Raw genomic sequence first — 22,991 nt, forward strand, 5'->3', positions numbered from 1 at the left:
GGAAGAATTAACCATGATCTGTGGGCCAGATGGCTGAGAGAGAGAACAGAGATCAAGAGACTGTTGTAGCTTAGGTGTTTTTTTAAAAAAGGAAAAAGCAGAAAGGGGGGGCTCTGATTCAAGAGAAGTAATATGGAAATGAGAGGAAGAGATGGATGAGAAAGAAACTGCAGATGGCGAGATAACAAATTGGTTATAGAAGAAGAGAGAAAATGAGGAGTCAAATGTTGTCTTCATGATTTCAAATCTGGAAAAATAGAAAAGTTAAGAAGGAAAACGTAAGTGGTTCAGTTTGGGGCATAATGAGCTTGGACTCAGATATGTAAAATCCTCCCATAGGAAGTTCATGACTGTGATGGGTGATGGTTGTAGATAAAGAATCAGGAATTGCTTACAGCAAGTCAGGAAAGAAAGCCAAAGGAGTAGAGGTATACAATAAAGGAAAAAAGTGAAGAAGGTTAGTTCTGCCACATATTATGTATTTGACTTTGAGTATGTCTCTTAATTTCTGTACTTCAGCTTCCTCATTTTCAAGATGAGGATAATAAATCTAGCCCTGCCTGCTTCAGGGCAGTGTTCTGATGAACAAAAGAGATAATGGATGTGAAAGCACTTTGTACAGCACTATGCAGTACGTATGTAGAGCAAAATAAAATATAAAACCCTGGAGAAAACCCATATTTATAGGTTCTGAGGAAGAAGTACCAGAGGAAGAAGCAAAGAGAGCAGAAGGTAGCCAGGATAGTGCTGGGTAAACTCAAAAGACCAGAGTAGCTCTGGGAAAAGGGAGTATGGTTGTATGGTCACTTGTCCAGATAAAGGGGTCAAGAATTTCATCATCAGACTTGATGATTAAGAGAGGGGTTTGGGGAGGGTGATCTGTGAGGAAGCCGGATTATAAGGAGTTACTGCAGTGAGTAACTAGTGAGTGGGTGGTGAGGAAGTGGAGGCTGTAAGGATGGGTAACAGTTTTGAGATATTTGTCTGTGAAAGGAAAGAGATAGGAAGACCATAATTTAAGGGGAGAATTTTTCTTAGACTTGAATGAGGTGAACAGTCTGGTCAAGAAAGCTGTAATTAAAATAGATCGAATGCTTGCTGCATGTTTACTGCGTGCTTATTACTGCATACTGTGTGGGGACGGAGCAGTCTTAGAAAAGAGGAGGATCATCTCATCGTCTTGTTTGGAAGAGGATGAGAACACTCATCGAGTAAACAGGCCTGTGTGGGAACGGACATGTTCAGGTGGACAGTAGTTGAGGAAGTTCCTGCCAACGGCCTTGATGTTTTTGGTAAAAATGTGAGAAGGAAGTGTACGGGTGGCATTGGTATCTTGAGAAATGTGGGAAGGTCTTCAGACAGTTCCTAGCCTATGCAGCTTCCCTGAAATAGAACACTTTTACTCTGAGTCACCAAGAGATTACATATGAGCCAGAGAACCCAGTGTTGCCATAGATTGAGTTGATAAGGAAGGGTATGGAGGTAAGGTTGATTTTGATATTTTTTTTGCCACCTTATTCTTGCCACTCTGCTACTTCCATAGCTGTTTTTGTATTTATCTTTTGGGTAAAATATTACTTAGGCACTTTCCTCTGTTTATGATATACACAGTCGAACATTTTAGGGATGATAGTTTTTTAAAGTTCATGTAAGAAAAAGATATTAAAAAATTTTTTTTACTAAAATATTTTGTTTATAGGTAACCAGATCCAGTAGTTACACCAGAAAGTCCCAGTTTCAGGTAGAAGAGGAGGACATTGAAAAGCTGGAAATTAGGTATGTGTCTTGGATTTTACAGAATTGCTATGTTCTGTGCTAAAAGAAAATCCTAAATTTAACTGTAAAAGGTGACTCAAGCTTAACAGAATTCTCTTTAGCAACTTAATCGATGAAACTTAGAGGAATGTGCATCTAATTTAAATCCAAATAATCTTTTCAAAATCCGATTTCTTTGTACTAATAGTTAAGGTGTATTTATTTTAAAAATAAAATGAGCTAATTTTCACCTATTTTATTATATTTTTAGTTTTTCCCAAATTTAATTGCTCCATAAATTTCTAAATCATAGCATAATGAATGCAAAGAATATATAGAAAAGTAATTATATATTAGCCAATTTAGAAATAATTTTTTTATTCTTCTTAACATATCTGCTGTCTAACAGAAATTTCAGTGAGGTAAGAAGTCTTGTAAGATGATTCAACAGGTGCATGTGTTTGAAGTTTGTGCTATTTCCTAGGTCTTAAATATCTATGCTCTTTGGGAGGGGAAAGTTTTGTAAATGCATGTATAGGTGTGGTGTTAACAGTGTGTTCATCTAAAGGGTGTATTAATCACATGTTTGGAATGATCAGGTAATGTATTTTTCTAAATCACCTATCTTTACATATTAACTGGTTTTAATTGAGAAAGAAACTGTAGTCTTGTGTTGGTTTCTTTTCTCAAAAGCAAAAGAGGAACTCTGTAGTCCTTATTTTTACAGGTTAAAATAAAGTGTAGACTTTGAAACTAAGAAACTTAAGTGCTTTCTTTTAGATTATTTAAGATAGTCACTTTCTATGCTTTTAAGTAAAAGCTACTGCAGTATTCTGCTTTTTTAGTTTAGATAGTGAGGTATAAGACAATGCTAACATCTCTTGTTTTTAAGCATGTAAAATTATGTCTGGTACTTTTGCCACAAGCATCTTTGCCGTAGGCATTTTTGCCGCAGACATTTTCGCCACATGACTAATTGGCCATAAGTCAGCTTTGCTGTGAAAAATAAAATAACTAGTTGACAGTTGGTTTCAACTGGTTGAAATGTGTTAGCATTTCTCCTGGTTATCGACGTTATTGATAGCTTCATTGAGCAGACAAGTGACGGTGATTTGCCCCAAGAATTGGTTTCTTATTTGGAAACACACCTCATTGGAGGAGAAAGAGGCTGAGGGCCTGAAAGGCACAGAGGCAAAGCCACATTTCGCATAGAACTTCGAAGCATCCATCAGCAGACGTGCGACACTATGGCAAGAACAAACAAGAGTGTGGAGGCTTCAGTATAAAACTCAGAAACCAATATGCATCCTAGTGTCTGGAAACGCATACCTGTCTTAACGAAGGAAGAAATTTTAGGAAAAAAGTGCAATGCTGAATGAGGAGACAAATCAAGAAGCAAAAACAAAAACAACGTGTGAAATACTGTGAACGAAAGACTTGGAAGATAAGCGTTTAGGTACAGCCCACAAAATAGAGTCAGTATTTGCACAGCATTGCCATGAATTTACACACATTTTGAATGTGTTCAAATAAATTTTGTATTTTGCAATAAAGTCTTTTTAATTTTGTTGTTTATTTTTTATGTTTGTGTCTTTTTTAATGTCTCTCTTATCTTTTATCACAAAATTGCCTTTGACCAATTAGTTATGTGGTGAAAATATTTGCAGCAAAAAGTGCTTGAGGCAAAGATGTCACCTGTGGCAAAGATGCTTATGGCAGAAGTACCCAGAACCGTAAATTAGTGCTGGAATATGAATCATAGTAATTTGAAGCTTTTTGGTCATGTGCGTTCTCTTACACATTGTTTGCAAAAAATAAAGCCAGTTTTTAAATTTTCAGGATCGACTTGTGGAACAATGGAAACCTGGTCCAAGATGTTTTCCTTGGTGAGATTAAGGTTCCTGTGAACGTGTTAAGAAATGATGCTTCTCATCAAGCCTGGTAAGAAGACAAACATTGTAGTGAACTACATAGTAGGTCATCCCCTTTCATGCACTGTATATGCAAATAAATGCTTACTTTGAGCATATTTTAAGTTTTTAATGGATAAGCCCAAAGTTATTAACATTAACTGATTTGGCCATTAATTTATTGTTGCAGAAATATAAGTACAATTATATTAGTTTTATGACTTGTCCTCTGGTACTGAGATAAAAGAACTGAATTGCCTAGGAATATTTTCCCGTTCAAAAACTTAATCTTAACTCTAAAGAAAAAATATAAAACATTTCGAACATTACGTAAGAGTTGCCCATGTGAGAAGATGCTTGATCACAAATCAGCATCTGTAGTTCAGAAGCTTTATTAATGGGCATGGGAACTGTGGATGTTTGAAAGCAAAAGGTTTATTGTAGGGATTCAGCTGTTTACGGGATCTCACCAGTGATTTTCCTACCCCAAATCCCATTGAAATGCACCATGGATGGCTCTGATGTTATTTTCTAAATGCCTAGGATCTAGATGTTGTTGAGCTGATCCAGTTAACACACTTTTCAGGAGCTCTAGTGGCTCAATATTGGCTAAATATTACCTTCTTGTGACTTCTAATAGTGACATTAAACTCATGTTAATGCTCGGACATTAAACATTAAACATCTGCTAGTTTCCTTAGTAGAATCAGTGTGAAACTATTGTTTTTTTTCTGTCTACAGCACTTAAAAGCATGTATATCCTTTCCCTTCCAGTAGGTTGCCCAGTAGCCCTCATGCTAGACTTGGGTTTCAACTGAGTATAAACAGCATGCCTTTCTCATTTGCCTCTTAAGGCCCCCTTTTTAGGGCTCAGTTTCAGTTGCCTGGAAGAGGAGTTGAAACAGTGTTCAGATGTTTCTTACTGTGGACAGCAGTCTCATTTGCCTTTAGGATTTTGCTTCTCCTGAGTGCCGTCAGGCATTCTTCACTTTGGACTCTGTTGTCCTTAAACAGTTCTCCCTAGTAGACTGATCTTCCTTCCTCCCTCCCTCCCTCCCTTTCTTCCTCCCTTCCTTCCTCCCTTCCCTCCTTCCTTCCCTCCTTCCCTCCTTCCTTCCTTCCTTCCCTCCTTCCCTCCCTCCCCTCCCCTCCCTTCCCTTCCATCCCATCCATCCATCCATCCGTCCTAAGTCTTAGTTGCAGCATACAGGATCTTTAATTGTGGCATGAAGAATCTTTTAGTTGTGGCATGCGGGATCTTTAGTTGCAACATGTGGGATCTAGTTCCCCTGACCAGGGATCGAACCCGGGTCCCCTGCATTGGGAGCACAGAGTCTTAGCCTCTGGACCACCAGGGAAGTCCCTAGACTGATATTTAGAGTGTCAAAAATTTTATTTTATTTTTACCTCTTGCTAATGCAGATCTAAGATTTATTAGTCTTTATGATAGCGTTTTATATGCTGTAATTTTCAAAATGTATCCATAGATGGAAACTTGGTCACTATGAAAAACTGATGAACATTTGAGGCTTGTCATTCACCCCTGCCAATCTTCTTCCCCCTTCTATAAAATTAGCATACTGTTTAAAAAATATTTATTCATTTATTTATTTGGCTGCATCGGGTCTTAGTTGTGGCACGCAGGATCTTCGTTGCGGTGCGCGGGCTCTTCATTGCACTGCACAGGCTTCCCTCTAGTTGTGGTGTGTGGGCTCCACAGCATGCGGGCTCAGTAGTTGCGGCACGTGGGCTCTCCAGTTGTGGTGCGTTGGCTTAGTTGCCCCGCTGCATGTGGGATCTTAGTTCCCCGACTAGGGATCGAACCCACATCCGCTGCATTGGAAGGTGGATTCTTAACCACTGGACCACCAGGGAAGTCCCTAGCATACATTTTTAAATGAAAATTTCTGAACTCAGTTCATTAAGTCTTTAAAATGATATGCCATGCTACTTGGTACAAAATAAAATGTGAGTCATTGTGCCTCCCAAGGCCCCTCAAAGTGAACTTGAAATGTGCCATTATAGCCCTATTTTAAGTAAGAGGTCTTCAAATTTGGAGGCCCTCCAAATTTGGCAAAATTTGTAGAACTACCTAGGCAGGATGTAAGAACACTAACAAACAAATTGATTTTATTCCCATAGATTTTTTTTTTTGCTAATAATATTTTAAAAGTAACCTGCCTAAAAGTATGTATTAAAATTTATACAACATGAAATAGAAACATCTGCTAATTCATTTATACTTCTCTGCATGTAAGGAAATATAAAAATGTGTATGCAGTTTTCTTTTAAGTCAAATTAAATCTCAGCCTCCTTTGTCAATTGTAGAGCTGCAGCATCCCCTTGTGGGGTTGATGGTAACTACATGAAAACTCAGGAAGAGCTTTAGTTACCTTCAGGATTTCAGGCATATTTTCTTTCTTTCTTTCTTTCTTTTAATTAATTTATTTATTTATTTATTTATTTTGGCTGTGTTGGGTCTTCGTTTCTGCGCGAGCGCTTTCTCTAGTTGTGAGCGGGGGCCACTCTTCATCGCGGTGCGCGGGCCTCTCACTGTTTCGGCCTCTCTTGTTGCGGAGCACAGGCCCCAGACGTGCAGCCTCAGTAGTTGTGGCTCACGGGCTCTAGAGCGCAGGCTCAGTAGTTGTGGCTCATGGGCCTACTTGCTCCGTGGCATGTGGGATCTTCCCAGACCACAGCTCGAACCCATGTCCCCTGCATTGGCAGACAGATTCTCAACCACTGCGCCACTGGGGAAGCCCAGGCATATTCTTTCTAATCTTAATATTCTAGCTCATTAGTGTTGATAATATCTAGTTTTAACTTTATCATATGTAGATCACAGAATTTGATTAGACTTTTTGAATAGGTAGTATACTCACATGGTTCACAGTTCAAAAGGTAAAAGTCTGTCTCCTGCCCCTGTCCCCCAGCTAACCATTTTCCCTCTTCTGAGGCAGCCACTAGTTTGAGATTGTGGAAATATTTTATGTAAGTATAGGCAAACATGGATATATCCTTCTTTCCCATTCGTTACACAAATGTACACATTTAAAAAAAATTTTTATTTTATGTTGGAGTATAGTTGATTGACAATGTTGTGTTAGTTTCAGGTGTACAGCAAAGTGATTCAGTTATACATATACATAATCTATTCTTTTCCAGATTCTTTTCCCATTTAGGTTATTACAGAATATTGAGCAGTGTTCCCTGTGCTATACAGTAGGTCCTTGTTGGTTATCTATTTTAAATATAGCACTGTGTGTACTTGTCAATCCCAAACTCCCTAACACTCCCTCCCCCCCACCCTTCCCCCCTGGTAACCATAGGTTCATTCTCTAAGTCTGTGAGTCTGTTTGTTTTGTAAATGAGTTCATTTGTGTCTTTTTTTCTTTAAGATTCCGCATATAAGCAATATCATATGATATTTGTCTTTCTCTGTCTGACTTAACTTCACTTAGTATGATAATCTCCAGGTCCATCTGTGTTGCTGCAAATGGCATTATTTCATTCTTTTTTAATGGCTGAGTACTATTCCATTGTATATATGTACCACATCTTCTTTATCCATTCATCTGTCAGTGGACATTTAGGTTGCTTCCATGTCTTGACTATTGTAAACAGTGCTTCAATGAACATTGGGATGCACATACCCTTTTGAACCATGTTCTTCCCCGTATATATGCCCAGGAGTAGGATTGCTGGATCATCTGGTAGCTCTATTTTTAGTTTTTTAAGGAACCTCCATACTATTCTCCATAGTGGCTGTACCAGTTTACATTCCCACCAACAGTGTAGGAGGGTTCCCTTTTCTCCACCCTCTCCAGCATTTATTGTTTGTAGATTTTTTGATGATGGCCATTCTCAGTGGTGTGAGGTGATAACTTGTAGTTTCGATTTGGATTTCTCTAAGAATTAGTGATGTTGAGCATCTTTTCATGTGCCTCTTGGCCATCCATATGTCTTCTTTGGAGAAATGTCTGGTTAGGTCTTCTGCCCATTTTTTGATTGTGTTATTTTTTTTTTGATATTGAGCTGCATGCGCTGTTTGTAAATTTCGGAGACTAATCCTTTGTCAGTCTCATCGTTTGCAAATACTTTCTCCCATTCTGTGGGTTGTCTTTTCATTTTGTTTATGGTTTCCTCTGCTATGCAAAAGTTTTTGAGTTTAATTAGGTCCTTAATGGACACATACTGTATCATATTCTGTACCTTACTTTTTTTCACTTTCAATTTAGTAGAACTTCAGTAAGTATTTGCTGACTTTTTATAGTGGTTAAGAGTGTGGACTCCAGAACGAAATTGCCTTGGTTGAAATCCCGACTCTGTCATTAACTACCTGGGTGACCTTGGACAAGTTGTTCCACCTGCATGCATTTGCTTTCTTTGGCTATCAAATGGGGATAGTACAAACAGTACCTGCCTCCCAAAGTTGTTAGAGGATGAATTGGTTTCATGTAAAGTAAGTTACAAGTGGGTATACCGTGGGTATAACTCAGGCTCTCATCATTATAGTTATTGCTGCTGTCATCGCCATTATTTCACATCAGTACATATAGAATTTCTGCATCTTTTTTTTTTTTTGGTACCAGTATTCCACTGTTTTGTAATGGTATAAATAAAGAGAACCTTAGTGATCGTCTAGTTCAATCTCATTTCACCAGTTACATCAGTATCAGAGAACTTAACATGTGCAAAGCCCCTGTGTGATTGTACACATTGGCACAGTAATTTCCTCCTAAATAATCCAAAATGAACATTAAGAAAATAGATGCAAACATCCTTTCATGTTATAATTTAAAATTTTGAAAGTAAGATTCAAGAAGTAAATAAAACACATGGTTGGAGTTTTTTTCAATATAAGCACTTTATACGAATTTAAAACTAGATTAATATTTACTTTAAGATGAGTTGGTTTTGTAGTTTGCTAATTTTGGCACCTATCTTTAATCTTCTATCTTTAGTAAAAATCTGTTGATAATGATTATCTTTCTGGAACCAGAAATAACATTTAAGTATTAGTAAAGGTGCCTCTGAACAGTTATTTTCCAGATTAGGCAGCATTATACAAAAATAATTGTAGTTTTTGCCTGCCTACCTCAATTTTAATTATACAGACCTTGTTAAAATTTTTCAAATGCTGATTTTTCTTCTGTTAAGGGGCTGTCAAAGCTGCTGACTCTTGAGAACATTAGGATTGCTTTTTTGTCTAACTATGAATGAAAAAAATACATGTGAGCAACTGAGTGCCACTTTCAGTTGATAACTTCTCTTTGTTTCCTGTTCCTTATTCTTTCAAACTGAAACACTTCATTCAAAAACTGAAGAAAATATACTTGAGGTTTTTTTTTTTTTTTTTTTTGTATCCCTAGACCTCAGACACACCAGATATCCTCTACTTAACAAATCTTGAGGTTTTTCTTTTTAGCTCTAATTCATACAAGATTGCTTAATTCACCAGGGCTCCTTTAGATTGTTTAAATTGAGATTTTTGTAACAATGTTTTAAAATAATAAATTACATGTACATAATTATATAAATAATGACATTACGTGTAGTTATTTTACATATATATGTTTTTTAACTTTTACTTGCATTTATTTTTTTGCAGCATTTATTCCTGGGCCATAAGTTTTTGTTTCTTCAGTTTCTTCTGGGATATCTTTTTCTTCTGGGCAACCTCTTCTGGTTTAGGAACAATCTGTTCTTTTTCTGTGAGGATTATCTCAGTGTGGCAGGGAGAGCTCATGTATGGGTTGATCCGACCATGAGCTCTGTAAGTCCTGTGCCGTATCTTGGGGGCTTTGTTCACCTGGATGTGCTCAATGACCAGAGAATCTACATCTAAGCCCTTAAGTTCAGTATTACTCTCTGCATTTTTGAGCATGTGCAGTAAAAATTCAGCACTCTTTTTGGGCCTCCAACCCTGTGTCCAGCCCCACTGTTTGGCCTGGGGCACACCTACCAACTCCACCATTGTAATGATGGAATGGCACACATTGCTTCTGTAAAGTGACATCCTTCAGATACTTGGTGGCTTTTCAGATATGCATACACTTAATGGCCTGGGCAGTTTCACGAGTGTTCTTAAAGTGAACACGAAGATTTGAACCTCTTGATTTGCCTGATTTTTTGTGGTTTTCTGGGTCAAGGGAATAATGAACCATTTTTAGAGGTTACCTCAGGCTGTTTACCGGAAAAGCTATTTAATATATTTTAAGTGGTAATAGTTATATGTATATAAATGTTTTATAAATAACATTTACTGTGTACAAGGCACTATTCTAAGTGCTTTACTTACATAACCTCCTTAGGGATTAAATCAGTTAGATACTATTATTACCCCTTATTTAAGAGGTGAGGAAACAAGCACAGAGAGATTGAGCAGTTTTCCCAAGGTCATACAGCTGTGATTTGGACCAAACTCTTTGACTCCAAAGTTTTTGCTCTTAACCAATGTAAAATAATAAATTTGTACTTTGGCATAAATATTTTTGAATATGTTTAAAACTCAAAAATATTCTCTGTTTTAAGCTGCCAGCAAAGATTTGAGTGTCCCTTGCTTATAAAATATTATTAAAAAGAAAATTGAGCGGTCCCTTCTCATTTAAAAAAATGATCTTTTCAAGGAATGGGTAGGGCAATTTTGAAATTCTGTATTTTGTTCAAGTAGACATGGGTGGAGTATTTTGTCTATAGGAATTTCTTATCCTGCCAAAGAAACCTAAGGAGACAGGTTTAAAAAGAGTGGCAGGAGCAAGCCCTTCTGGAGTTCCTGAGCATCCTAGAACAGTGTATGCATAAAAACGAATAACTGGCATAACACTGCCCTAATCCCTCTGCAAAGAATGTGCCATGTTACGACTATAGACCTATTTTGCGGGTATTTTGTAGTTTTATGAGAGTACCAGAGGGATAAAGCATATTCCTTCCCCCAGTAATTCGGAGATAAGGGAATTAGAGATGCCCTCTGAGTATAATTTCTATAGAACAAACCAAAACAGAGTCTGTAACCTGACTAGAGTATGAGGACACTGTTTAGGATGGGTAGGCACAGTCCCTGGGAGGCTGGGTTTTAACTGTAACACAAGTAATTTTATCCTTCCATATATGGAAAACATGAGTTAAAATAGAAGGGGCAGAATAAAAATGTATCCCAAAGAGGCCAACATGGGTGGCTGCTGCCCATTCAAGCACAGTCAAGCGGTAAGGGGATTCTGTTCTAGAAGTATTGTTCTTTCCTTGGCAAAATTGTCTTAGCTGAGAGATTCTTAAGATTTCCTTAGATCTCTGTGTTGTGTCTCTGTACTCACCACAGCACCTTCTGCTAAATAATTTGGCTTTCCAAATAGCTTACCAATAGGTAAAAAATGTATTGATCAAACATAAACAATTGTATTAACAGGTAAAAAAAGGTATTAGTTGAAGTAGGAGATGTAGATGAAACACTATGGGAAATAGTGATAATTGTTGAAGCCAAGTGATAAGTGCATGGGGGTGATGGTGAGGGTGTTGCTTACTAATATTATCACTCTTCTCCCTACTTTTGTGAATTAACATTTCCATAATAAAATGTATTAGTCACAAAAAAGTGTGGGTCTCTTTGCCATTTCACTGTTGTACAGTCTTTCCTCGGTATCCATGGGGGATTACTTCCAGGAACCGTGAAGTTCAAACCCATGTTGTTCAAGGGTCAACCGTATTTCTTTTCATAAATTTAGTAATTGGCCTTCTGTTTTAAATATATTAGTCTCTGTGCTCAATCATTGCAATTCAGGTTCACTTTGAGATGTGCTGTTAAAACTAGGTATCTGAGTCTGCAAAGCTACAGAACATACACTGCATTGTTGAAAATTGACCAAAGTGATGCCCACGTCAGGATGCTTGGGGATCAGCCAGCTAGACTTCCCTTAGAGGCACTTCAGAGTCATTTTTGCTAATAGGCTTATTTCCAATTATTTCCATAGGCAAATTCTTTAAATCATTATTTCTCAAATCAGAGACTAGAAGTTCTGAAGGTTGGTCTTCTGAGACAAGAATTCCTGTTTTGTGGGTAGTGATATAATTTCTGTATAATTTCTTCTCCTTACATTACCATTCCTTCATCTTTTAAATTTTTCTTGGTTAATTCTCTAGTTCTCTTTTATATCTTTATCATATCTTTCTGAAAGCTAGAATTCTATTAAAACCCCCTCTCTTCTATTTTTAAACAAGTTAGTCTGTTAGGGGAAGACATCAAAAGTAAATATCAAAACTACTGACTCCTTTATAAAAAGCATTCTAGCTAATGAGTGAAGGAGGGATGATAGAATCATAGTTATCATTTTGCAACCTGTGTAGATTAATGACTCTCAGCAGTGGCCATCAGTGATTGCTAATATCACAAAAAGAGAAAACAGTCAGACATTAGTGCCTCTTGGTGGGACTACACAACACTCTAAATGAAATGTTCTTGCCAGAATATGAAATCTGAATCTAACCAAGCCCCTAGATCTATCTACAATACTACAGGAAATACAGAGGAGACAAAAGAACATGTTAAATGACATCATGGAGATAGAGTTAACACAGTCCCAAGTCTGGAAAATTGTATAGATAAATTACCTGATTTCTTAGTGGTTAGAGGGTATCTATAAGTTAAAAGAAACTTAAGCTATCAACCAATTACAATCTATAAAACTTGGATTTGAATAGAACATAGAAAACTGTTTAAGTTTGGGAGAATTTGCATACTGACTGGATAGTAATGATTTTTAAAAGCTTATATATATATTTATAGTTATATATACTTAAATATTTATAGATGAAATTATAAAACACCTGGAAATTGTTTTAAAATAATGCAGGAGTGGGATGGGAGGAGTGAGTAGAGAGACGGCTAAAACAAGAATAACCTTGAGTTGATAATTATTGAAGTTAGGTGATGGTACATGGGAGTTCAGTATGCTACTCTTTTTACTTTTGTATGTATTTTTAAATTTCCATGACAGAAAGTCTTTAAAAATAACTTAGATTTCTGGTTTTGGTCCTACAAACTTCTCTTGATTTCTAAACACTTCTCTTTCCTTGGAATATTTAAAGCTGCCTCTATTTTTTACATATATATTTTTTGCCTTTTACTTACCTGGAAAAATTCATGTAAATCTGATTTTTGCAAATAAAAACATTTTCAATATATTTGTACTGTTAATTCTTTAATAATATAAAAATCATTTATAAACCTTCAATCACTGACTTTTAAAAAATAAGTTCAAATTTTTACAATGTAGGATTTACTTTAAAATGAGATCACTTATACCTTCTTGTAGTATGTCTTATCTATTTCAACCAAATGTGTCTTTCTTAAATTCAGTTGGTAAAGAGTTATTTTTGATAATATGTTGGATTTTGTGTTTCATTTTTTATTACTTTTTTCCTAACCTGCAAGCTAATCAGACTCTTATTCAGTCCTTTTGAGATCTTGATTTTTGTATTATCTGTACTTTTTTTTCCTGGATTAAAATCTATTTTTAGCTTTCTAGTTCAATAGACAGCCACTATTAAGCCTCTGAAAATTAATACTGTGCTATTTAATGAATTATCCTAACGTTATATATTAAGTTGACTTTTTGGATTTAGTGTTTTGATAGCTTAGCTGTTTGTTTACCTCACCAACTTTGAGGCCCATTACCATTGCATAGAATTGATTCTATTTTTACTTTAGGTACTTGCTACAACCAAGAGACAATGGAAACAAGTCATCTAAAACTGATGACCTGGGATCCCTTCGATTAAATATATGTTATACAGAAGACTGTGTGCTTCCTTCAGAGTACTATGGTCCTTTGAAAACTTTGCTGCTAAAATCACCAGATGTTCAGGTACTTTAAAAATCTTGTGTGTTAATATGGAAAGGCTAGAATAATTCTGTAAATTATGAGGAAAAGATTTCAGAGTATCAAGTTATTAAAACTATATATACGTGTGTGTGTGTGTGTGTGTGTATATATATATACACACACACACACACACTCTGTATGTATGTGTGTGTATATATATATATATATATATAAATATATATATGTTCTGAACCAGAGTACTGTATACCAATATCTGCTCCAAATTTCATCTCTGATAAAAATCTAGAAAATTAAATATTATTCTATACAACAGTTATCATTAATGAACATATTTGAATTACTTTTTAAAGGCTAATGATTGAATATTTAATCATGCTTCTTTGATTTTGTGCTTGTTTTCTACCTTTCTATATTCTAGCCGATATCTGCCTCATCTGCTTACATTTTGGGTGAAATATGTCGAGATAAAAATGATGCTGTTTTGCCCCTTGTACGACTGCTGCTCCACCATGATAAACTTGTTCCTTTTGCCACTGCAGTAGCTGAATTAGACTTGAAAGATACACAGTAAGAGTTATATTTTATTAAATGTTGATTATGTGCTGTTGAAATTGGACCTTAATTTGCCAAATTGTTTTCGTAATCTCAGTTCTTTTGTATTGACCAGCCTCTTTCTGTATAGAGGTCTTAAAAGAACTGCTTAGCAAGTAATAAAAGGCAGTTCTTTAAGTTAGCAAGCAGTATCCACCAACAGTAAAGTTAACAATTAAAAGATTTTTTTCACTCATTGTTAAAATTTCCTGTTACTAATCTTTGCTTCTTTATTGTAATGAGTCACATGTCACAAATAAAACACCAGGACAGAAAGGTTTTTTCCTCCTTATCCATTATGTAGCACCCTTATATGCCCATGTGTGACATTAAAAGCAATCAGATGGCTTCCTGTTCCTGTCATAGTCTAACACTTGTTTTAGACACACACTACTTTTGTAGTTCAAATATAGGTTACTTTTTTTTGCTAACTTATTTTTTTATGTTTTTGGTAAGTTTGAAAATCCTAATTGTAGCAGGTTGGTAAAAATTACTAAAATTGTATATATGACCAAAGTCAAATACCTCATTATTGATTTTACAGCCTTTGTTTATTACACTTGGTTTCACCTTATTTCTATTTGTATTTCAGAGATGCAAACACAATTTTTAGAGGAAATTCCTTGGCTACCCGATGTCTGGATGAGATGATGAAAATAGTGGGAAGGCACTACCTGAAAGTAACATTAAAACCTATTCTAGATGAGGTACAGAATATAACCTCTGATACTAATAGTTTGTCCTTATTATAGCATCTCTTTCATCAAGTTATCTACCGATGGGGATGATATATCCATTCACACATTACTGAAAGAACACAGGTGAACACTTTAGAAGTAATATAAATGATTTACTTTTCCATCAATGGATTATTACTTGAAGGGCACATTGTAGTATACTCTACATAATTATTTCTTTGTTATAGGGTTTATTTTAGCTGGAGTTTCAAATATATGAGAAATGTTTTTTGATACAGTTCTTTAGGCATATTGTATACATTATCTCTGGATGGGGGGGTTAAACTTTGTTACAGTTTTAATTTTTATAATTGTATGATCAGAAAAATAATAGTTATTTTCATTTTGCCAAATTATTTAGAAAAGAGCATTAGATGAAGAATTAATCTATTTTCCAGATATGTGAATCCTCAAAATCCTGTGAAATTGATCCTATTAAATTGAAAGAGGGAGATAATGTAGAAAATAATAAGGTAAGTCTTCTCTGTCTTTATAACTGCATTAAAATTGGTTTTAATGGTATACCTATCTCTCACTTATGTTGTAGTAATGTTATTTGGAGGGAAGCAGTGCTTTTTATTTGCATAATGCCTATACTATTAGCAGCATTTCCTATGTCTAGTTTTTAGAATGTTATTTCCCTCATTTCTCTTTGGATCATTTTATTCTCTGCTGCTTCTTATGAATTTTATTCCATACATTCACCTCTTATATCTAACTAGTCTAAATCTAATTCATTAAATGAGTTCAGGATGCAATTGTCCTTTAGCTGAGTGCGTTTAGAGAAGGGAAGCAAAGCTTTAGAATACTAGATGGTGACTGCCTAATATATCTCATTTTCGCTGCATTTTTTTCCATAAAGGCTGTTGAAGATGTATAAAAGTCAAAATCTTAATGTTTACCTTTTTAAATCCTACAGGAGAATCTGCGCTACTATGTAGACAAGTTATTCAGTACAATCGTAAAATCAAGTATGAGTTGCCCCACTGTAATGTGTGATATCTTTTATTCTCTAAGGCAAATGGCCACTCAAAGATTTCCTAGTAAGTGCCTTGTTTTACTAAAATACTCCTTTTTTTTCTATACTTGATTTTTCTGTAGATTTATTATCTATTTAGTTTATGTGTTTATGGTTTGTTAAGTATATAGTCTTCTTTCATTTTTCGAAATAGTTCTAGCATTTTAATGAAACACCTGTTTAATTTTCTTGTAATCTCAAAACAGAATACTCTTGCTTATTTCAATATAATAGCAACTTTATACAAGCAAATCAAAATCAACACTAATTTTAAGAAAGGCATAAATTTAGAACCATAACAGTATATAAGTATTTATACCAGCTGCTTACAAGACCGTTAGATATGATAAACAAAAACAGCTTTGTTATTTGTACCAACTACCTTTTCCACTTGCATGCATTCAAAATAGTGAGAATTTTTAAGTTCTGTACAACTGACTAGATTTGACAGTTTGAGAATGCTAAGGTCTTAGTGATGAGAGGTTTTTGCAGAAATGGTTTTAGACATTAGAAACATCTCTGTTGCAATATACATAGAATTTTGAGGTAACATATCAATATCTGGCATGCTTTAATTTTGCAAGAACACCTGTGTCAAGGCTTTGCTTAGAAACATTTCAATTAAATTAACAGTTGCTATCTCTGATTCTCAACACTTGGAATTATTCTAATTATATGCATCTCTGATAAGTAAATAAACTTACTATGGCTGTCTTTCCAGATCTGCCTGTAATGGGGGGGAGGGTAAGGAGGTAAGGCAGCTGCTTAAATTATCAGTCTTATCCAGCCGTGTGAAACTGTAAGTTTATTTCTGTAACCATCTGAAGAGATTTTGCTATTTTATCATATTTTTTAAGTGTGTTATGTGCACACAGGTGTGTGCAGTTATCTGCTGCTCCACTAAATTACCCAAAGCTAAAGTGGGGTTGAGTTGTCCAACTAACATGTAGATAAATTCAGCCCTAGATGTGTTTGCTAATTATAGTAAAAATATAAACAGTTAACTTGAAATAAGCATACTAAATCTAGACTTTGTAATGAAAATAAGGGGAGCAGAGACATTAAAGTATGGAAAGATGAAATGCTGACTGAAATTGTATTTTTAAATAGTGTGTTAGATCATAATAACCACATTGAGGAGGACTTAGTGAACAGGCACAGTGCTAGCCTGAATTATCTTCCACTCTCTCACCTACACAACACCACATGAGATAGGTACTGCTCCCCTTCAGCAGTTGATGAAACTGAGGTTTAGGGAAGTCAAGTAATTTGCCCAAGGTCCGTGACATGGCCAGCAGGCAAGCAGGGTCTCACACCTGGGCCCGGCCCACTCCAAAGCATGCTACTAATCAGTGTACTCTACACTACCCAGTGAATTTGGCCTTCAGTATGCATTAGCTGTTTAATTCTTCTTTATGTGAATAATCTAAAACACATCCTATGATTTTTTAATAAATGCAAACATATTTCCTTAACTATCTTTTTGTTGGCCTTAGATATTCTCAGTAGACTCCAGTAGTGATAGTTCTATTCTCAAAAAGTATTTTCATTGTTTTCTCATTTGTTCTTACTGCCCTGGGAAGATGGGTGGGGAGTGGGGAGGCAGTCATGGGAAGCAAGTATTATTAAAGAACTACACATTAAATGACTTGTGGGTGACCACCTGCTGAGTGACTTAGAAGAGTTAAAACTCAGACCAAATGCAGACATTGTTTCCCTCACCTGCTTCTTTACCATCTGATTGATTGTTGCATTGTGTTGACTCCAGTCAGCAACAAAAGCTGTAGCTGAATGATCAAAGCCACAAGTTGTCTTCAGTTCATCTGCATTTTTATAGGGAATATTGGTAGCTTTTTTAAAGTAAAGATTTCTGTCTAATTGTTTATATTACATAACCTTTGATATTGTCAAGATTTTTGAGGGAAAATTGAAACAGTATCCTAAAACTGAAGACAATCGCCTATCTTAGTCTTAGGGGATTCAGTATTACCACTAGGTAGTGCTAGATACTACTTTTATTTTTGTTGTTGTAATTTCAGGAGTCTCTTCTTGCAGATGAGGAAAGAGGTATTTTTCCAAATTAAAATATTTCTGACAACATAGCAGCTTTGTTTTTCACTTTCTTTATTATTTCTTTCAGATTTTTTTTAGTCATAGGATTTTTTTCCTTTAATTTACTCATAACCATTACTATCATTTCATCAACTCAGTTCTTACTATACAAATTATATTTACCTCCTATTTAATTTACATGTTTTTCCAATATTTTTTACCTGGTCATCTTTGTTTTTTAATTCAGTGTTTTTGTGCATGACATTTCACCATTTTTTTCCTGCAGATGACCCTCATGTTCAGTATTCTGCAGTGAGCAGCTTTGTGTTTCTTCGTTTCTTTGCTGTAGCGGTAGTATCACCTCATACTTTTCATTTGCGACCTCATCATCCAGTAAGTGTTGTTCTTCTCAAAGCTTTATTCCATTTTAATTTATTTTTATTAAAATAAGAAAAGATAAAATAACAGGCAAATTTCACTTGGCTATGTTTTCTTATAACGGATACTTAAATTTACTGGGCGTTTTTCTTAGCCATTTGATTCTTTCAGAGAAGGTGGAAAATTCTATTTTTTTGTTATTGTTAAAAGATATGCACATGAATAATAATACTATGTTGGTAATAACTGCAGCTTGGTGATGGGTACAAAGAAGATTCATCATCTTTTCCCTCTGCTATTCTGTATGTTTGTAAATTTCCATAATACAGGGATGTCTTTTTTTTCTTTCATTAGTTATAGGTTTAGTTTGATCTTGCAGGTATCTTTAAATCTCACAGAAATTTGAAGAGGCTCATTTCTGAAAGGCGTAGAAACTTTCATTGGAATGTAATTTGTTTGGTATCTCCATATTTTTACTTTTTATTCACCCGAGATGATGATATAAATATATGAGATTTAAAACTTAAGGCATATAATCTTTCTATTCTGAAGTCGTATTTAGTTACTTAAATCTGAATCTGCACTGCATAGATTTACATGTTTCTTAACATTTTAAAATTCCTTATTTTTGCTGTTTCTTTTTCCTTCTCCTACAGTGTATTATTGCTAATTCTTTAACCTTTTATGTTCCAAACATTTTATAATCTTATCTAATTGTTTTTGTTCTGATTTTTATAACAAATAATAAAAGCCAACATTTATTTAGTCCTTGCTTTGTACTAGGCCTTCTTCAAGTACTTTATATGTTCTAACTTACTTAGTCCTCCCAGTAACCCTGTGAGGTAAATTCTATTCTCATCTTTATTTATAGATAAGAAAACCACAATTCAAGAACTTCTCCAAGGTCACACAACTAATAAATTATGATTTGATCTCACTCAATTTGAACTGGATTAAGAAAGTTCACTGACTGACTCACTCAGTCTTCCCAGGCTGTAAGCTTACCCCTGTTCCTTCCTGCCTCTTAGGCAGTCAGGTGTTTGAGCACCTACAGTGTATCAGATGCTGTGCTCAGCACTGGAGATGCAGTGATGAGGAAGAGACACTCCCTGCCCTTAGGAAACTCGCTAATACAGTGTAGGGAAGACCCACAGGTTTTGGAGTTAAACTGGGCTCTGCAGCCACTGCTTCTCTTGACAGCTACACATTGGCCACTTACTTAACTTTGAGAGCTGAGTAAAACCATGCTGCTGTGGCAGCAACACACACTTTCTTGTCAAAGAACAAATGGTCTCTGAGTAGCTACAGCGGAGGATTGGGCCAGTGCCTTTTGTTCACAGGGCTGTCCTTTCTGTGGCTATATTACTGAAGCTGTACAGAACTGTGGGGCAGCAAAAGCTTGATGACATTCTGGACATAAACAGAACTCCTACCTCTGAGCTTGTGACCCTGCCTTATATTCAGACTTGAATTTGCATATCCCTGTAACAGATGTTACAGTAAAGTCCTTATTTGAAGTCACCTTTCCAATCAGTATGTCAGAAGGATTGCTTCAAACTGTCATATAACTTTACTGTTTGCTTTTAAGTGAGCCTTTCATTCTAATTGGGGAAATAAGGCAAATATATAAGACACATAATCTAAAACTACATACATAAATCTAAAACTAGCACCTGATTAGTACCAAGTAAGGAGTATAGACAATCCATACTATAGAAATTGAGAGCAAGGAATGATCCCAGTGACCTGAGGGCGATGACATTGTCAAGACTATTATTGAAAGTTACAGAGTGGTTGAGGAGGAGAACCAGTTAAAGGTTGTTAGATTTTACATTTATAAGTTCTTTGGATTTTGAGAATATTAGTAGAGTAGAAAAGAAGAAAATCCAGTTGCAGAAGATTAAGGAATAAGTAGGTGAATGCAGTTTTACCTAGGAAATATATCAAAAGTGAGCTCGCCCTGCTGCTAAAAGACACGGGCAAATTCAAGTATGTACATGTGTGTGTACATATACACATGAATAAATACTTCTTTTGAAAAACACTAATTTTAAAATATGGGTTATAGTAACATTGACATGGTAGACCATTCTTTTGAGAAGTTTCATAGTAAAGAAGAAAGATTGAACTTTCCTTCTCATCCTATCCCCTAGTCTCTCACTGATAGCTCCTTCCAAGACTCAGCCAAGGCAGACTTCTCTAACCCTTCGGTCTGGGTTAGGCTCCTCTCTTATATGTGCCTGTAGCACCCTGGGGCTTCCTCTGTCATGGCACTTGTCATACTGTTCTATAATCATCTGTTTATTGTCTCTGCATGTGGACTGTCAATACCTTAACAGCAAGGGCGGGATCTTTTTCAAATTTGTGTATCCCAAGCACATGGCACAATTTCTAGAACAAGTAGGTGCTCAGTAAATTTTTTTTTTTTTTTTTGCGGTACGCGGGCCTCTCACTGTCGTGGCCTCGCCCATTGCGGAGCACAGGCTCCGGACGCGCAGGCTCAGCGGCCACGGCTCATGGGCCCAGCCGCTCCGTGGCATGTGGGATCTTCCCAGACCAGGGCACGAACCCGCGTCCCTTGCATCGGCAGGCGGACTCTCAACCACTGCGCCACCAGGGAAGCCCTCAGTAAATGTTTGATAGGTGAAAGATGGTAGCTCAGAGAGAGAGCTCATCAAATGATGTCTTTTCCAAAAATGGGAAAAGCTATGTATGGTTTAAATAGAGGAGAAGAGACCAACAGAAAGGGAGAAATTAAAGACAGATGGGGCCTTACTAATATATCAATGTACTGGATGATTCAGAAAGAGTGTCTTTAAAAGAAAAAGTGATAGGATAAACTTGCCGGGGGAAATAACAGTTTCTCCTTTGAAGTATTATGGTGAATCCTATGAAATTGTTTTGTTTTGGTTTTTTTGTAGATCAAAAATAGTCAACAGCAATTTCACATGGTTCAACTTAATATAAGGAAAAAAGGATAAGATGTGTTGTTTTGGGGTGACAGAGTCAACGTTTCAGTTCAATTTAATAAATGTAATACAGCATCTACTATATGCTGGTGCTAGTCTGTGTACTAGGTGCCAGATGACTAAGGTCCTGGGCATCTATGAAAAATTATGATGGCAGATAGTAGCAGGGTGAAAATTTAGAACGGCTTCTTTGTAGAGTACACTAGGGAATCAGCAGTAGCTAAATGATACGATTGTCAAATAGTAGTGAGGGCCATGTTGGTGTAAACAAACCTCTGACATGCAGAAATTATGTAAAATATGGTTTGCTCACTTTTTTCAGTTCAGGAAAATAATGAGCTAAAACATTGATTTCAAAACCAAATTTCAACAGGGAAGTCTTGATGAAATTCAGTTCAAATTCAGGTTGTTAGCACATTGTTAAGAATTTTATATTCTTCAAAGGCAGAGAATTGGAGGGACCTTTTATAGATATTGTAGCTAAAATATTTTCTGGATGTTGTAGCTAAAATATTTCTGAATAACCTTAATTAAGGTGTGTAACTGTTTCACGAGTATATCGTAATGATCATATCTCAGATATTCCTTCTTTTCCAGAATTGCCTTACATCCTGGTCATCTCTTCACCTTCACAGTCACTGCCTATTTTCAGTGTGGGGATACTAAAATATTAAGGAATGTCAACCAAACACTAAACTAAAGCATTTCTGTATCTAAATTTTCTTGAACATGTCTTTTTTAATTTTAATTTAATTTTATTTTGATTCTTTTTAATCTCTTTTTTTTTAAAAAATATTTATTTATTTATTTTGGGCTGCATTGGGTCTTCATTGCTGTGTGCAGATTTTCTCTAGTTGTGGCGAGCGGGGGCTACTTTTCGCTGCAGTGCACAGGCTTCTCATTGCGGTGGCTTCTCTGTTGCGGAGCACGGGCTCTAGGCACGCGGGTTTCAGTAGTTGTGGCACACGGGCTCTAGAGCACAGGCTCAGTAGTTGAGGCGCACGGACTTAGTTGTTCCGTGGCATATGGGATCTTCCCGGACCAGGGCTCGAACCTGTGTCTCCTGCATTGGCAGGCGGATTCTTAACCACTGCGCCACCAGGGAAACCCTTCAACATACCTTTTGATGGCAGATTATGGGTATTTGAATCTCCAAAACAAAAAAGATGTTTTATGTAGTGATAAGGGAATTGGTTATACAAATGGATGGATTGGTGGAAACTCATCAGACTATATACATTTAAAATCTGTTCATTTTATTGTATGTAAATTATACCTCAATTAAAAACAAAAAAGGAAGCAGCAAGGATTCATTAGGGAGCACTGTTTAGTCAACTTTATTTATATTTACTTCTTTCTGGTAGATAGGCCTGGATAATAGACTCAAATAGTTACCTTCTGCTAAGATCCTACATGAACTAAGTGACTTCTCATTTCCTAAGTTGAATTTAGGTCTTTGCTTCCATGGTGAAAAGAATTGATTACAGAAGCCATAAAAGTATTGAATATGCTTACAAGTGGGTTGAATACAGAAATTTGGAAACTGCCATTTTAAGTCATATGGTAGAAAAAAGTAGATGCCATTGACATTCCAAAAGTGAATACAATTTTTTAGGTAATCCCATCTGCCATACTGTACCCACCCCCCAAAAATTAATATTGATTAAATTATGGCTTTCAAAAGAAAGTATAACATGTCATTAGATATAATTACTTTGAGAGGAACTGTCAATTACATGTGG

The 22,991-nt window shown here is 35.9% G+C and overlaps 1 protein-coding gene and 1 pseudogene across 3 annotated transcripts in view; one reads left to right on the forward strand and one right to left on the reverse strand.

Moving 5' to 3' along the window:
• Positions 1-22,991, forward strand: part of RASA2 (RAS p21 protein activator 2) — a 116,922-nt gene that overhangs the window by 66,737 nt on the left and 27,194 nt on the right. For all 3 annotated transcript variants that reach the window (XM_027091750.1, XM_027091751.1, XM_027091753.1), the window contains 8 exons: positions 1,700-1,776; positions 3,595-3,696; positions 13,369-13,525; positions 13,923-14,071; positions 14,688-14,802; positions 15,231-15,305; positions 15,752-15,875; positions 18,189-18,295. In XM_027091750.1, coding sequence (XP_026947551.1) covers positions 1,700-1,776; positions 3,595-3,696; positions 13,369-13,525; positions 13,923-14,071; positions 14,688-14,802; positions 15,231-15,305; positions 15,752-15,875; positions 18,189-18,295 — 906 coding nt within the window. The remainder of the gene's footprint in view (positions 1-1,699; positions 1,777-3,594; positions 3,697-13,368; positions 13,526-13,922; positions 14,072-14,687; positions 14,803-15,230; positions 15,306-15,751; positions 15,876-18,188; positions 18,296-22,991) is intronic.
• Positions 9,262-9,883, reverse strand: LOC113612126 (60S ribosomal protein L17 pseudogene; annotated as a pseudogene).

Source organism: Aethalodelphis obliquidens, unplaced genomic scaffold (genome assembly GCF_003676395.1).
Source record: "Aethalodelphis obliquidens isolate GAN/ISIS:26980383/991018 unplaced genomic scaffold, ASM367639v1 scaffold72, whole genome shotgun sequence".
Taxonomy (NCBI): Eukaryota; Metazoa; Chordata; class Mammalia; order Artiodactyla; family Delphinidae; genus Aethalodelphis; species Aethalodelphis obliquidens.